Below are 15828 nucleotides of genomic sequence, written 5' to 3' on the forward strand. Positions count from 1 at the left end.
GTCTTGCTTTTTTGACATCTTTCAGTTATAAAAGTAGAAAATAAATAATGGCGCAATCTGGATAAGACAATCATGACGATGGAATCAAATTCACGTGCTTGCCACGTTTTTATCTCGGCTTTTTGCCTCATTTTCAGGGACAGCTCGGAAAGATTGATCTACGGCTAAAGAGATAAAGAGAAGAGATGAAATTGTTTAAATCGTTTTTTTATCTTTCATCGCATTTCTTTTCAACATTGGTTTGGAGGAAAAACAGTGGAAAAGGCATTAGTGTCTAGTGTCTGCAGTATCTCTGGGCAGAATAGTTGCCACAGCAGAGAGCGTAGGGACTGCAGCGCTGACATTTTGCTTTGGCTGATCGCTGAAACGTGTCGTCCACTTTTATCCACAACTTTTGCAACTGGCCAGCCAAAATGTCTTTTGTTGCCGATCAAAGAGGCAAAAGATGGGCTCCGGGGCAACCTGTACCGACTCAGTATTCCGTAAGTGATCAGTTGCTGCATACCACAGTTACGGGCTAACGTCCTTTAGATTTACAAGTGTGTCCTGTGTGTTGCTCATAATTGCAGTTGGTTAACTCCTTTTCAGCTCTTATGAAGAAGATCCCAAGTGGCAAATCAAGTTTACAATCATCTGGACATCTTTTCTTGCTTTTTGCTTTGCTCTATCCATGCCCTACATCATTCACCACTACCATATCGGCCGGTTGTACAAAGGTTTGCTGATACAAGAATCACTCAAGCCAGTACATTCACAGGCTCTGAACAAGAGCCCCAAGAATGCCATATCAGCTCTGAAACAGAGACGTACATCTATTGGTAAATTATACAATGGCCTGGTCGCCATATTTCAAAGTCTGTTGCTCTGGACGCTACCAATGCCCAATATAACCTGGTGGAAAGGTCAAGTTGGAGATTGCTGTAGAAGAGCATACTTTACTCTCTCAGTATCACAAACAGTGCTCGTCTTGGGGTATATGGGTGCTACTGTTGCTTGCTTTGTCATTGGCGCTCCATTAACTAAAAACTCCAATAGGCCAGGCTTCCTGGCCCTTGCTCAACTTCCTCTAATCATCCTCTTGTCGCTCAAATCGCCTCTTCCCTTACCGATTTTCGTTCCTTCTCTCTCGTACGAACACTACAATTTTCTTCATCGGTGGACAGGGAGGACGCTCTTCCTTTCCGTCACTGTTCATGGGGCAATGTGGATCAACCAATTCATCGCCGACAATGATTATGATCAGTTAACTGCAGAAAAGAGCAAGAGAGGAATGACTGCTTACGCAATGATGGGAATGGTAGTCATCACCAGCTTGAAGCCAGTGAGAAGGAGATGTTATCAGTTGTTTTGGACGGCTCAGTGAGACGCATCATAGCCTTGCTGCAAATGTCGTGCTGATCCTCGTTAGTGTCCTTTTTTTCGTCGGTTTCTTTGCAGCTGTATCATACCACACTCCATATAGTCGGCCTTGGATTTGGCCTTGCGTTGCCATCTACTCCTATGATCTTTTAGTCCGTATGATCCGTTACCGCATTAAAGACGCCACCCTTGTCCCTGTTGACAAAACTTTAACTATGATACATATCCCAGACTGCGATGCCGGCTGGCTCCCTACTCAGCATGTTTTTCTCCGTGTTTTAAAAGGTTCCGGTATATTCGAGGCTCATCCATTCACTATCACGAATGCTCCCTCGACAGCATTCTCAGCTTCACCTAGAGGTATTATCCTCTATGCCAAAGTTGCGGGGGACTGGACAAGAAAACTACACGATATGGCTAGAGATGTGAAGGTTTTGGAGACTGGAGATGATTTGGAATTGAAAAAACGTTTCCTGACTGAACATGAAGAAAAGGATGATGAAATTGACGGTGCAGACCATCCCGGCAAACGGGTCCAGGTGATGATTGATGGACCTTATGGTGGACTTAAAATGGATTTGGGCCAGCATGAAAATGCGCTTCTCATCGGTGGCGGGAGTGGTATCACATTCATATTGGGGAGCATTGAGGAGGCTTTACGAGTGCGTGAAAGGGGCAGAGGACCAATGAAAGTTGATGTTGCGTGGGTTGTCAAAGAAATTTGTGAGTTTATTTCATACAACCAGCAATTTGACATTATCTGAGAAAACTGTAAATAGCCGCCATTGAAGCCCTTGCACCTACTCTTTCACACCTCTACACTCTTTCCCAAAAGCTATGTCTCTCACTGACTTACAACCTTTACCTCTCCGATCCGCCCCATCCTCTACCACCTAGTCCAACCCTCCTACCTGCTACCACTACTCTATCGCCTTATCGACCGGAAGTAGCACAGCTTGTGCGCGAAGCTCTACCTTTACCACTTGCTCTTCGAGAGGATAGCTCCTTAGAAGAGGGTGAATTTGGTTTGGATGACAGCGAAGGTCATGTACCATATCACGGTTTTAGTAAAGGCCATGGGGGAGGATTGGCAGTGGTGGCATGTGGCCCAGAAGGTATCGTGATGGAAGCGAAAAACGCAGTGGCTGGTCTTGGTATCACGGAAAGAATTCAGTGTGGAGGTATCACTTTCCATGGGGAATGTTATGCAATATGAATCGTGCAATGTAGCTCAGAAGTCAACTTAGAAATCAGAATGTAATTTTTTGGGAAAAAAGTTGGGAAGATGCTAGTGCATTAATACAGTTGATTTGTGACTGAATTAACACCTATCTGGCTGTATTATTAGTTTGATATCCAGGAATGTTCCCTTCAAGATGCATGTTACAGTTATCTTTCGCCCTCCACCGTACACGTTTGTCTCGTTTTATTTTCTCCAACGTTCTCAATCGAATGTAATCAGCATGTTGTCCTCGGTGGTACGTTCCAAAACCTCTCTATGTAATGATTCTATCAAATTCCATCCCTTTCTTGCATAACAGAGCAGAGCTGGATTAGCATCGCTCCCCGTACGGTCTTGGAGCACTTCGGATGCAGGAACTACCGCAACCTTCTCATCATTATAACTGTAGAATTCGTCGCCTATCGGTGTCATTTGCCATTAGATATCATCCCGATAAAGAATGGCTCTGGTAGGGACTCACTTTGTTCTGGAAGATGAGCTTGATATGTCCAATAATGTCCAGATCCGCTTGTCCTTCCTCGATGCATGAAAACACTAACCAGTTCATAGACACAATCTTCGTCATTTTCCTGTTCTTCTTTCCAAATTTCATTCATTCTCGCTTTCAATCGAGGCAATGATTGTTGCAACTCTTCAATTTCCTTGTCCACCTCACTTGCCTCCTCGTTCAATGCATCAAGCAAATCGGGCATAACGACAGACTGAAGATCCAACATTACCAGATCAGGCATGGCAAGTTCACGTAAACCTGCAGACGCATGCCTAAGCGTTTGAGGAATAGATAGTGGTTGGTGATTCATGAGAGCATGGAGCCTTGTGCGAACATGTGTCATTTCTCTTGTGAGAGTAATGGATTCTTCCCTCTTTTCCGCAGGCGCAGAGAGGAGGAAACGAGACATGGATAGGATTTGAGGGAAACTGATGTGTGTGTTAGTTTTGCTTTCACGTCCAGTCGCAGGGTCGTATTGAGATCTCTGTTTCTGTCAGAAGGACATAACGCCAAGTATATATGCCAATACTTACACGCATTTGGATATACAGCATTGGAGGGAAATGGTCCATAAGTTCCATCATATATCCCTTCTTACCCTCATACTCAATATCAGCTCCTTTGAGATACAACTCGGCCAAACAGTCGTATAGATCTTTTCCTTCTTCCTCAACACCAATGATGGGGTGAGTGAAAACAGATTCGACCGGTTGTTGAGCTTCATATGCAGACGCGACGGTGCCACCAGGAGAGATAGTAGGTGATTCGTACACTATTTGCTGTTTAAATTTACATGAAAATAGCCTTAAATTCTCCGTCAATAACTCTTCCGAAAGTGTAAAGAAGGGGTTACCTTTTGATGAGGTTGGGCTCCTTTTCATTTGCTTCATAGCAAGGCAGGTCGAGAGCTAGCTCCAATTGACTCAAGACATTGATCAACACCTCAGCAGAATCTTGCTGCAAACCTACCTCGATTGTTAGCCTCTACTTTGTTCAGTTTTATTGATTTGGCGCACCAAATCTTAAACCCGAAAGTAATGTCTCTTTTTTGGCAGGGTTAGGCCTAGGTCTGAACGGTAAAGGTGGCGGTATCTCGGCTATACTGAAAGCAGTCCCATTCTCCCTATTTGTATGCTCTCCGAGTACCATTGCCTCAGCTTTATCAGGTGATTGCTTGTCTACTCTTATTTCGCCTTTCTTCTCTTCAGGATGAGGTGATTTCAACTCAAGGTGCGACATCTCAACAGCAGTTATTGTCGATGGACTTTCAGCTCCTTCGTTCAGTATTGTACGATTGTTATCTATCTCCATTATATCTTCCAGACCTAACCCAGATGATTCAGACTTGAGGCGTACACGTTCTTCTCCAGGGGAGCGAGAGTTTTCTCGATCACGTTCATTATTGGCCCTTTTACCAAGTATAGAGGTTGTGGACGTCTCACGAGAACGAGAACTCGTGGTGTCTGGAGAAATAGCACCATGCACTTGATCTCGAACATCTTGATTGTTATCATCTATTACGGATTTGGAAGACATGGAAAGGTCGAGAATCTCTTGAGCAGGAGACTGAGTCACCGAGGGGAAAGCAGTTGAAGAAGGTGAAGGCATGATTGTCAAGTCTGGGATGGAAGAAACAGTTTCCAAGAGAGGTTTCGTCTTCGTAAACTCGGGGGGTGGAGCAACCGATAAATTAGGACCACAATCATCCGACTCAACAATAGCATCCACTTCGGGTCTTGTTACAGCTAAATATGCCAATTCTTCCTCTGGTCGTACTGCCGAAAGTTCTGATTTATATAGCTGCAGAAACAAAAGCCTCAGTTGTTCCACAACTATGTCGTTTTAGCTTGTTTGGCATTTTAGTTCAGAAACAATTTGATACCTACAACGCTGGGCCCTCTCCACATCAGGTTGTGCGAGACTAGTTGGCTTAACCTTTTCGCGATCAAAGCATAGAACTGCCTCACGTAGTGGCTTTATTGCATAGAGATATTGCAAAATGGAGTTGAGATAACAAGTGTTTCTAAAGTTGTTTAAGTCTTATGCTCAGAAATTCTTTTATACAAGACTCACCCGATATTATACAGACCGACAGGCACATCCTTACGGACAGGTGCTTCTGGTTCTGGGACATTATAAACATACAATCAATTGTGTTTAACAAGGTCAACATACCTCTGGTACCAGTCACCAAAAAGTGCTTTATACTCGGCCTTTCCTCTCCAGGTGCATTCGCAATAACTGAGAGACACATTCGATAATGATCCGCTTTACCAGGATATTCATTGATCTAAAAACTTGATCAACTTCTCTTCCTCAACGGAAACGGTTGACACTTACGGCCATTTCATACTGCCTGCGTCAGAATTGTCAAAGTCAATCTTGATTGGCATACAATGGAACGATTGGACTTACATCATTAATCCATCGTCAACAGCATCTCTAGGCGCACTCAAAGCTTCATAAGCCTCTTCCACACTAACAACGGTCTGTCCCTTTTCTCCCATGGCCTTGATCTCGTCATTTCCTCTCTCTTTCCCGATTAGTACAAGCGCCTGGTTGATCTCTAATCGTTGAGACGGAGAAGTACAAGCCTGGATAGCATTTTTGTGCATGTTTAGTATGTACTCATCTGGCGCATCTTGAGGTGGGACACAAATCTCCTTGGCATGGGAAAGAGTGTAACCGATGAGGTCGTATGCTCTGTTTACATCACCTATTCAACATCAGAACATCTTCTTTGGGACAGACGACGGCACGCACTCTCAGTATACTTGTCCATACTCTTTTCCATCGCAACTTTCATTTCTAAACTGCTTTTTCCAAAAACATTGACTTCTGTAATTTTTTCTAGAGCGCCTAAATACTTAGGAATATTCCTGGTATCGAAAGTGATCTGAAGATCATATGCGACTTCGATGGTGCCAAGAGTATCATACCGAGAAGCACCAAGGGTATGTATAGCGTCGCGTATTGAATCAGGAAATGGCGTAGACGCTTCCAATGGCATTAAAAGCTAATCATGATAAACTATTACACTGTCTCACCTTTCGGGTATTTTGAGCAATCCATGATGTGGTCGATAGAAAGCTCAAGTGAGACAGCGTCAATATAAGGAGAGGTTATTGTTTTCATTTCTACTTCATATTTTAACATAAAATCTTCTCAATCTGCTCACAACTTCAAAGGTTTGTGAAACATAGGTGACGCACCATTCCTTTTTTGATAAGCCGACAAATATAATGAGATCTCCACCCAAGTCCTTAGCATATATTTGTTCATCCTCTCCATCATCCGCTTCTCTTCCTCTATGCCTTCATTGGCTTTGAAAGGCCCCACTCGCAATCCGTCTGGTTCTTGCAGGCATGCAAATCCAATTTGGTAGAGGATATGTGATGAAGTAAGATTGGCACCGATTTTGGATTGAAAGCGTGCATTGCCAAGGTTAACAAAGCCTCTTTGGCCTTTGAATAGTGGATTCATTAGAAGCCTAGACGTTCTCAGTTGGTTGGATGAAACAAAGTGAAAGATGCTTACGTTGCCAGCAGAGTCCAAGCCTCGTTGACACTATCGTGAATTCCCAATCCAGGGTTAGGGTTGTTCATTTTTTCCTGTGTGAATGCATTTGCTAGTCCCACAGGTATTTGACCAGGTACCATACCTTCGTTCACCATAATCCACGCATCTGAGGAGTCGCTCATGAACAACTTGGTAGAGGAATAAGGAACTTGAAATGTTTCCCAAGAAGGCTCGGAATCAACACCAAAAGTCAGATGAGGAAAGACGTTCATATCTTTGGGGACCGAAACACGTTCCAAACGGGTAACCGTTCTCAAGGAGGGGACAAGTTTTAAAAACAAATGGAAATGGTGGTGCTCTTCTGTGATTGTCGAGCGAGCAATGAGCAGCTTGTTATAATTTTCCCATTCCATTCGACGCTCATCCCTAGCATTCTCAAAAATGCCTAGATCAGTGTAGACTTTATTCTCTACCACAAAGCTTTCCCAATCTTCCATAGATTGAATTTCAGGTATACCTCGTCCAACCTTGATTTGGATCCATGCCCAACATGTCGAACAGAAATACCACTCTTCATTTTCATTTCCTTCACCTGGTAAGGCATTGTAAACATCTTCCGCGCTTGCCAAATGAGTTGTATCTGGTAGAGGAACAGAGCTAGAGGTGTTTGCAACTTTGGAAGGCTCTGCCATAGGTTCTGGCACAACCGCCTTTGAGGGCGAGGGAACTTGTTTAATGCAAGGCCTCACAAGCTCATGGTCATGCACAACCATTAAACATCTTCTTGGTAAAATCCCAGGACCTAGTTGAGGCTTCATGACTGAAGACTGGTCGAGGTCCATAAAGTTATACTCTTGTGGATTAGTCTGCCATGAGTCTACATTATCTAGTTCAGACTTTCTTTCAGCGTCTATTTCGTTGTATTCAAGAGGCTCAGCAATTATTCCAGGCGTATAAGGAGGAGGATCGTCTTCGGGATGATCAATGACTGGTTCTGGAGGTCGATAGGGTGCTTGAGTGATACCATGCTCCTGGTCTTCTGTGGAAGCATGCTCAGTCATAGGTGTTGTGCTATATCTTGTCCTTGACGTTCCCGGAGTATCTCTACTCATTGCTGGATATTGTCAATATTTGGTTCCTCTTTTAAAACATGATTCAACCAACTATTGCGATAAGTAAATGGTCAAAGTAACGCTGTAGATCCACGTGAGAGCCACGTGCATTTGATTCCTTGGCTAATTCCACTTCTTGTCTTTCTTTATCTTTTGTTTATAATTTGTCATTTAAATTTATCAAACGGCTTCAATTCCAAAAATGGCAAAGAGACAAGCAGAGAATCAGGCAAGCAAGAATGATGCTGAGGAAGAAAGCACTGAAGAGGTGATTACAGTGAGCGTTGCCGGATGGTTTTGACTGACATTTAACAGCCCGGTGTGAGGTCTGCGCCTTTTGCGCCAGTAGAAGGTCGAGTGTGGGTAGTATTGTTGATAAATTGAGAAGCGGTGTTAACCAAGGAGATATAGTGTGCGAGGGCTTCCTAAACGACGAGGAATTGAGAGTGCTGGTCCGACGCCAACACCTGCACCTGTGGTTACTTCATCTGTACCGGTAAGTCTAATCACTAAGTCAAGGATGATCTGGCGCACTTGGTTTAACATTTAATGAGATAATTTCGGCTAATACTGATTAAGGTGCCCCTGACTTCCACCGCTCCGGCTTCAAATCCATTCTCAACTTTTTCCTTTGGCGCTTCCAACTCCAATTCTTCCTCGTTCGCATTTGGCCAGACATCCGCTACATCTGCTTTGACTAATACATCGACTACTGCCCCCAAACCATTTGCCGGGTTTTCTTTTGGAAATGGAAGTGTAGCGGCGCCCGCATCCTCAGCGGTAGAATCTTCAAAGCCTACAGAATCGATTTTCAGTTTGGGCCAAAAACCTGCCCAGCTCGAACCTGACAAGCCTACTGATCCACCGAAATCATTTGGAAACCCCTCTTTCGCCGCTGCAACTTCTACATTTTTACCAACTCCAAATGAGGAAAAGAAAAAAGAACCAAAACCTGCCTTCTCTTTTGGTGGACCTAGCTCTACTTTCAAAGAAGCGTCTAAGCCAGCAACGCCGTTTGATACTGTCAGTTCTATATTCTCTGTGGGATCCATATCAGCATCGGCTTTTCCCTCCCCTTCTGTTGCTCCCGAAGCATCTAAGCCAACCTTTTCTTTTGGTGTCACGTCTGCCTCTACTTCTAGCAAAGAAAGTCCAATGAAGACCAAAACAGCCGAGGAAGAGTCTTCAACTAAGCCATTACAGTCTTCTTCCGCTACGAATTCTGAAGGCGAGATCAATAGTACTAACGGAGAAGCCGCTCAAAAACCTAGCTTTGGTTTTGGTAAACCTGCTACATTCGCTTCTACCTCCAGCGATGCCGATACAAAACAGCCAGTAAAGGCACCGATGTCATTTTCTTTTGGCCATACTACAAGTTTTGGCTCAAGCAGCTCCCCTCAATCTAATTCTGTTACCACACCTGCCTCAAGGTCTATGCCTGTACCTCCTATAATTACTTCATCCGAATCTGAACCGCTCAACCCTGCCGAGACAGCCTATTATACGCAGTTACGCGGCCTGAATCAATCCACGCTCAAATTCTTCACATCTCTGATTGAAAAAGATCAATTCATAAATCTGTGTGATGTACTTCCGAACCTTGGCAAACAGTATGGAACACACTTGCAAGAAGTGGAAAAAAAGATTGGATGGAAACCCAAAGTAAATAAAGCGAATGACAAGAATACTAGCGAGAAGGGAAAGGAAAAAAACTCTGTAGTACTAGCCGCAGACCTTTCTCTACCAAAGGCTCCGGCTAGTGGGTTTTCTTTACCCAAAGCTCCATCATCAAGCTCGACTCAAGCTTCTAGTGGCTTTACTCCCTCTGCATTTAGTGGCACAAACAAGTCTGGTTTTACCTTTCCGGCCACAACATCTACCAAACCATTCTCTTCAGCTTCCAAGGACACTTCTGCTGCCGTCAACAAGCTCATTTCTGATGCTTTGGCTGAAAAGCCCGATAAAACAATGGAAAAGGATGCAAAGCTTGGAAAGGCTAATGAAACATCTACTTCTAAGGTGGAGCTTGCTAAAAAGTCGACTTCTCTCTTCATGAACCCTACTACTCCATCAAAACCGAGCAGCGATGAACCAAGCGCGCAATTATTGGGCAAATTTGGTCCGGGTGGTTCAATACCAACGTTGAGTTTTGGAGCGAAAGCCAGTGGGTCCCCTGCAGCAACAAATTCTGCTTTTTCTTTCGGCAAATCTTCTATATCAGCTGGTGGCAGCGTGACCGGTTTTTCTTTCGGGTCACATGTCCCTGCTCCTGCTAAAACAACGTCTGCTGCATCCAGCTTAACCCAGCCACTTTCCTTTAACATATCCTCGCCCTCGCAACCGTTTGTTTTTGGTAAATCTCCTGTTGTTCAACCAAGCGCCAATGCCCCTTCTTTTTCTGCCTCCTTGGCTCCATTTAGCGCAGCTTCTTCGACTGTCACAACTGCGCCTACTTCCAGTGAAGCTACCCCGGTTCTTACAGATGGAGAAGATACCGCTGGAGAGCCATCAACCAATCTTGCTACAACCGCCGGAGCAGGTGAAGAAAATGAAGATACACTGTACGAAGTACGAGGTAAATTGAACAAACTTGAGGATGGGAGGTATATCTCGGAAGGGTTGGGGATTTTCAAAATGAAGAAAGAGAAGAAGGGATCGAGGAGGAGACTGCTGATGCGGACTGATGGCAATGGAAACGTAATTATGGTAAGCATAATAAACCATTCCGCTCATGTCGCTTACCTGATGATCTCTTTAATAGAACATGGTTCTAAAATCTACATTTAGCCCATCTGCAGATGGTTCCTTCCTGAAATTCCTTGGCTTCAATACGGATGGCAAACCAACACTATATGCACTACGCGTCAAGACGGCACAATCTGCAGAAAAGGTCAAAGAAGCGTTGGCCAAAGAAGTGGAAAATATCAAGGATGAGGAAAAGTCATAGTGCCTATTCCTGGTTTTTGAATAGCAAGATGGCAGCAGTAAGAGCGCTCTCTGTACTTTAGATGACGACCAAGTAATCTAGATGTTTGGTCAAAACAACGGTCATGGATATCGCTTTTTGATCCAAGTGTACACTGCTGTGCCAAGTTGATATTGATATACAAGAAAGCAATTCTCCAGAATCTCATGACGACACCAGATTGATGTCTCTAATAGACCATGGGCATAGCATCCAGAAATCAAGCCGAAATGAAATAAGCTGGATCACCTTTACGATTGTTGATACAGTCTGACTCGTCTATTCATCTTATATAGCATGCGGATATTGATTGAACAAGAACGATGACTTGCGCTTTTTGCCATCCTGGGACCATATTCAGCTTTTTTAAAATCCTCTGCCTAAGGGTGAAATCAACTGAGAGTATTCGTTTTTGATGATCTCTGAGAACAAAATGACAAAAAGTCTCATATGCTTGTCGCTCAAAATCGAACACTCCCGATTTCAGTCTGAAAAACTTCAAAGACGCTGTCAGCTTCAAACGGCCGGAAATAAGCATTTGGTGATCTAATGAAAACATTCTGTCATCCGTTTCAACCCGTTCACAAGCAATGTGACAGTTGCTTTCAATCATGAACCTTGAATGTACTTCTTAAGCTTGTATCGCTCACAAGATGCCCTTCAAATCCCCAATCTCATACATTTAGGCCAAAAGATACCAATGACTAGCATCCTGACTGTCTACGCAGACTTGGGCTTGTATTGGTAATTTTCGCCTCTTGCCTCCAAACGCTCTTTTGCTTCTTTCAGAGCCCAGCTTTGAATACTACTCATTGATAGGATTTGAGATTGATAATGCAAAATATTCGACACGGCCATGGGATAGTCCAAATGATGAGATATTTTTGGGTCGATTCGGATTTAAAAAGGTAAAATATCGGTAGTGAGTGACCGTTGTAGGGTTGGTGTAAGTCCCAGCCCGTAAATAAAGGGAAACAGAAAAGATGGGATGGGCGTAAAATTATTCAAAATTAATTGACTCATTAGTATCTAATTCAAGACGGGAAGATATGATTCCAGTCACGCACCTCGTATCTGGCTTGTAAACATAAATCACCCCCATTAAAGCCATTCCGCCAAACATTCCAACGTAGTAGATATTTCTAGCAGGCAGCACGTTAGTATGTGCTCATCCTATATTATCCAATGACGTTGGCAGTAACAATTATATAATCGGAATGTGCCACTCAAGGTACAGTGAAGCTACAAAACGTTGATAGCACTTACTCCCAGGACTCCTTCACTCTCTTGCCATTTTTTGGTGGCTATATCCCGTTATCAGTACCATCACTAGTCTTCAAGTTCGTTCACGACTCACACGTTCACCAAAGAGATAGCCGGAGGGTGGGTTATAGGTAGGTCCATGGCTCGCATACCGTCTCGCAAGGGACGATGTGGATTTAAGCGTTAAAGGACGAGCGATGGGAGTGATAGCTAGTCTAATCATTACAAAGATGGTTTTGTAGGTATAGATGTAAGAAAAGGAAAAGGATGAAAGAGGACAACAAATTCAATTGGACAGTAATGTTCATGCGCGCCTAATTATATCGCACGCCTAACTAACATCGTAGCAATCTCGATTCTGTCTTGACTTTGTTATTCATACTTTACTTTGATTGTCTTATTATATATAAACCATTCACCCAATCATTATTTGTAACTATGCCACCATAGTCCTTTCAGCCTTTTAGAAATGCCCTCTCTAGAAACAGCCGGATTTCAGTCCACCATATCGGACTCCACTATTATCGGCGCCAGTACAGTCACTCAGTGGAGTACAGGATCTAGGACACACTCTGCTACAAGTACAGGCTATATCTACTCGTATGCTACGAGCAAAATAGTGAGGGCGGCTGTAGCAGCGGGCGTTATCGTGCTCTGTTTAGCTGCTGTTGTGCTGTTTTTCAAAGCAAGTATCGCTCAAGAATTGTATTCTGAAGAAACCTGACAAGTATTCTAGATTTCGTCTGGGATTCGGCTTAGACAAAGGCTTCGACGCCAGCGTCTGCTTGCTCTGTCCCTCAAATCAGAGCAACAGGCCAACGCTTACGAAGTTGCTGCCTGGGCAGACGAACCGAGTTCGGTGCCTGTTCGTGGAATGGGTTCAAGAGTCCAAAATAAGAAAAATCGGAAAGAAAGGAAAGACGAGATGAGAACGTGGAAGCGGGAAGGTGCTAACGCTTATGCTCTACATGAATGGGAGGGTATTGCATCTTAGAGCAATCAGTCTATATTGGAAAACCTCTGACAATTTGTCTTCTACGCGGATGAACTTTTTCATGTCACTCGACATACACTGTCAACTCACGAGCCTTTTTCGTGGAACCAACGTTAGCGGACACAAAAGCAAGAAACGGTAATAAGTGAATGTATTTGTTGCTAGCACCATGATACAAGATTGTATCTCACTGTGACAATTGATACGACGACGATCTCCATGCTTCTGATTGTCACTCTATGAAGCCATGCCTACTTTTTTTTACTTTCTGTAGAATGCCCTGGTAAAATTGAGATACACTGTTCATTGTTCAATTTCTCTTCTCAAGACAAGATCTACCAATCACTCACGTTGCAGTACTCCTCTATCAAATGTACTTCGAAATCCTTTTCTATGAGAATATTCCCAGGGCCTCCTGACAATCCTGAAAGCAATGTCTTCATATGGTGGTCCAGCAGTGAAGACAATGATTTGCGTATCCGGATCGTCTGGAACAGGTTTGAGGTAATATGTAGGAGCTTTGGATTTATCACTAAAGATGGGTGAGTGCGATTATATGAAAGAAACGGCACAATCATACATGAGATCGGGGTAGAAGATATTAAATTTGTAGCCTTGCACAACCTTGGGAGGTGGGTTGTCAGTACTATGGGGGCATCAGCACATGCGTGACTCAGGGTAGAAGAGACTTGCTCGTAATGAGTTTGATTATATTTGCTCCATTCGTATCCTGTATGCACCCTGTTGAAAAACCTAGGTTTTCTTGGCCTATATCTATCACTCCAGTCATAAGTAGAGGGCAGATCCAGACCAGGGTCCAGATCGCCAAACTCCTCTTCGCTTTCATCAGACCCAAGTTCACGTGCTTCTCTCTCTGCTTCTTCTCTGTAGACACGCTCCGCTTCAAGATCGGCAGCAGAAGGACGAGAGAGAGATTGGACAGTATGCGCCATAACACGGGTTTGTTGAGCATGTTTGGGAACAAAGTTTGCGGCTGTAATAGTGTGACGAGCAGCGAATAATGTATGCAGTTCGTCTTCTTCATTTACAATGGGCAACCTCCTCTCTTCCAAGTTCATCGTCCTTGGATCAATGGCAACCGGACTCATTTCTCGATCGTAAAGCTCCACATAATCATCCTCATCTTCTTCTTCATCATCTGCCTCAGCCCCTTCATCTGGTACTGTGCCAGCTTCGGCGTGTATATCGCCTCCATAGAGATTCTCGGATCTTGGCGCAATGGTGCTCCCAAGCTCAGCTTGAACTTTAGCTGCATCATCGCGCTGGCGACGTTTGAATTGTTCTAAGCGATTTTTCAAGACGATCTCGTGGATAGAGTTGAGCTTTGCCTGCCAAATAAGTCAGCTTCATATACCTAAAGCGGTACAACCAACTCACGACAGCTTTTTCTACATGTATTTTCTTGAGAACCAATTCCCAAAAATCAGAATCGACAGGCTGGTTACTATGCAATAGTCCATTCGCTCTGTCTTCCAGTTCAGTTAGTCGCTGAAGACTCAAGCCAGAGACGATCTTGGTTGTCGCTTCTTCAACTTGAGGATCAGAGTGACGTATACCAGCGGCGTGATCAAGGTTTTGAAGATCAGCTAGATGGTGTTCACATATGATATGCATCGCCTGATGACATGTTAGTACCCCTCAACAGCAGTTCCTTGATTGAAAGCGCACCTGCCAAAATTCAATATTAACAGGCGATTTCTCCAGGTTGAGATACATTTTGATATCATTCTGCAGCTCGATACAATCTTCTAGCGTTAGATTGTCGAAAATCTTCCATGGCTCATCAATTTCAAATTCGAATCCAGCATCAGCCCATCCCCACCCTTCCTCCTCCTCCTCCCTCTCGACTTCCCTCGAATGAGGGTTGGTGAGAACGCCAATAGCCGCCGTTTGACGAGAAGATTTGGGATCAGTGAAACGGAGGTTGATAGCAAGGAAGTCGATGGCTTTGGCCCGATGTTCTCTCAGACGTATACCCGCGCGACGACGAGACTGTTCCAGCTGAAAATCATCTTCTTTGGCTATCCAATCCGCCATTAATGCATCTTCTGCCATCCTCCGCTGCTTGTTTTCTTCCTCTTCCCTTAATTGTCGATCAATCTCTCGCTCATCTCGCTTCTTTTTCAACTTTTCCAGCTCTTCCTCTGCCTCTTTCCTCCGAAGTGTGTCTTTGCGAATGATATCTTCGGCAGTCAAACCCTGTTTCTTTTCTTTGTCTCGTTTCTTGTGCCACTGAAACTGTTGGTTGAGATTGACATCGTGAAAAGGATTATCGGCTGCCGAGTACATTGAAAGCTCCGCCATTGCTCGAGAGTTTTCAAGCTCGGCTTCACGCTTTGCAGCAGCTTTTGCAGCAGCCTTGGCTTCGCGTTTTTTGGTCTTGCGAGAGGGCGACGGAGAGCGAGACTCGGAATAGTCTCGACGCTTCTTCTCCTTTTTGTATGATCGGTCTCTAGACCGACTCCGTTCTCTCTTGCGCTCCCTACGATCGGAGTCATACCGGCTGTTTCCCTTCTCCCTGTCCCCGTGTCTATTCCTGTCCCCATCTATGTCTTCATCGCCTCTATCCCGCTTTGATTTATATCTGTCACGGTTTTTATTCCCATCTGTATCTGTATCTCTTCCTTCTCTGTCTTTCTTCCTCTCCCTTCTGTCCATGTCATACTTATGATCGTCAACTTCTCTATCTTGACGCCTTTTGCGTTCTAATTCTGGCGATTTCGGCATATTGAATGTTGGTATATAAAATAAAAAAAGATACAACTTGAAAGCAAAAATAAATAAATGTGGCGACGGATTATTACCGGAAAAACTTGATCACGGTTCTTTCCAACTTTTTATTACTTGTTCTTTTTTTATTTT

General features: G+C 44.0%; 6 protein-coding genes across 6 annotated transcripts; 3 read left to right on the forward strand and 3 right to left on the reverse strand.

Moving 5' to 3' along the window:
* Nucleotides 1–413: 413 nt before the first annotated feature.
* On the forward strand, nt 414–2575 carry L203_103412 (uncharacterized protein; the record flags this gene model as incomplete). Its single annotated transcript, XM_066212814.1, has 5 exons — nt 414–482; nt 532–539; nt 589–1359; nt 1409–2082; nt 2139–2575. The coding sequence occupies 5 exons, from the start codon at nt 414–416 to the stop codon at nt 2573–2575; spliced, it is 1959 nt and encodes a 652-aa protein (XP_066068911.1).
* Nucleotides 2576–2803: 228 nt separating this feature from the next.
* On the reverse strand, nt 2804–7723 carry L203_103413 (uncharacterized protein; the record flags this gene model as incomplete). The annotated part of the gene is made up of 14 exons (XM_066212815.1): nt 2804–3000; nt 3063–3576; nt 3626–3896; nt 3946–4057; nt 4109–4924; nt 4979–5115; nt 5166–5217; nt 5268–5382; nt 5433–5448; nt 5508–5808; nt 5856–6089; nt 6140–6229; nt 6305–6582; nt 6630–7723. 14 exons carry the CDS (start codon nt 7721–7723, stop codon nt 2804–2806), a joined length of 4227 nt encoding a protein of 1408 aa, XP_066068912.1.
* A 202-nt stretch (nt 7724–7925) lies between these two features.
* On the forward strand, nt 7926–10670 carry L203_103414 (uncharacterized protein; the record flags this gene model as incomplete). Its single annotated transcript, XM_066212816.1, has 5 exons — nt 7926–7991; nt 8039–8082; nt 8135–8219; nt 8303–10429; nt 10485–10670. The coding sequence occupies 5 exons, from the start codon at nt 7926–7928 to the stop codon at nt 10668–10670; spliced, it is 2508 nt and encodes an 835-aa protein (XP_066068913.1).
* Nucleotides 10671–11408: 738 nt separating this feature from the next.
* L203_103415 (uncharacterized protein) lies at nt 11409–12174 on the reverse strand (the record flags this gene model as incomplete). The annotated part of the gene is made up of 4 exons (XM_066212817.1): nt 11409–11493; nt 11756–11830; nt 11955–11992; nt 12046–12174. 4 exons carry the CDS (start codon nt 12172–12174, stop codon nt 11409–11411), a joined length of 327 nt encoding a protein of 108 aa, XP_066068914.1.
* Nucleotides 12175–12420: 246 nt separating this feature from the next.
* L203_103416 (uncharacterized protein) lies at nt 12421–12945 on the forward strand (the record flags this gene model as incomplete). Its single annotated transcript, XM_066212818.1, has 2 exons — nt 12421–12636; nt 12688–12945. 2 exons carry the CDS (start codon nt 12421–12423, stop codon nt 12943–12945), a joined length of 474 nt encoding a protein of 157 aa, XP_066068915.1.
* A 261-nt stretch (nt 12946–13206) lies between these two features.
* On the reverse strand, nt 13207–15693 carry L203_103417 (uncharacterized protein; the record flags this gene model as incomplete). Its single annotated transcript, XM_066212819.1, has 6 exons — nt 13207–13244; nt 13296–13477; nt 13526–13591; nt 13639–14294; nt 14344–14583; nt 14635–15693. The coding sequence occupies 6 exons, from the start codon at nt 15691–15693 to the stop codon at nt 13207–13209; spliced, it is 2241 nt and encodes a 746-aa protein (XP_066068916.1).
* Between the last annotated feature and the right edge of the window lie 135 nt (nt 15694–15828).

This window comes from Cryptococcus depauperatus, chromosome 4 (assembly GCF_001720195.1).
Source record: "Cryptococcus depauperatus CBS 7841 chromosome 4, complete sequence".
Taxonomy (NCBI): domain Eukaryota; kingdom Fungi; phylum Basidiomycota; class Tremellomycetes; order Tremellales; family Cryptococcaceae; genus Cryptococcus; species Cryptococcus depauperatus.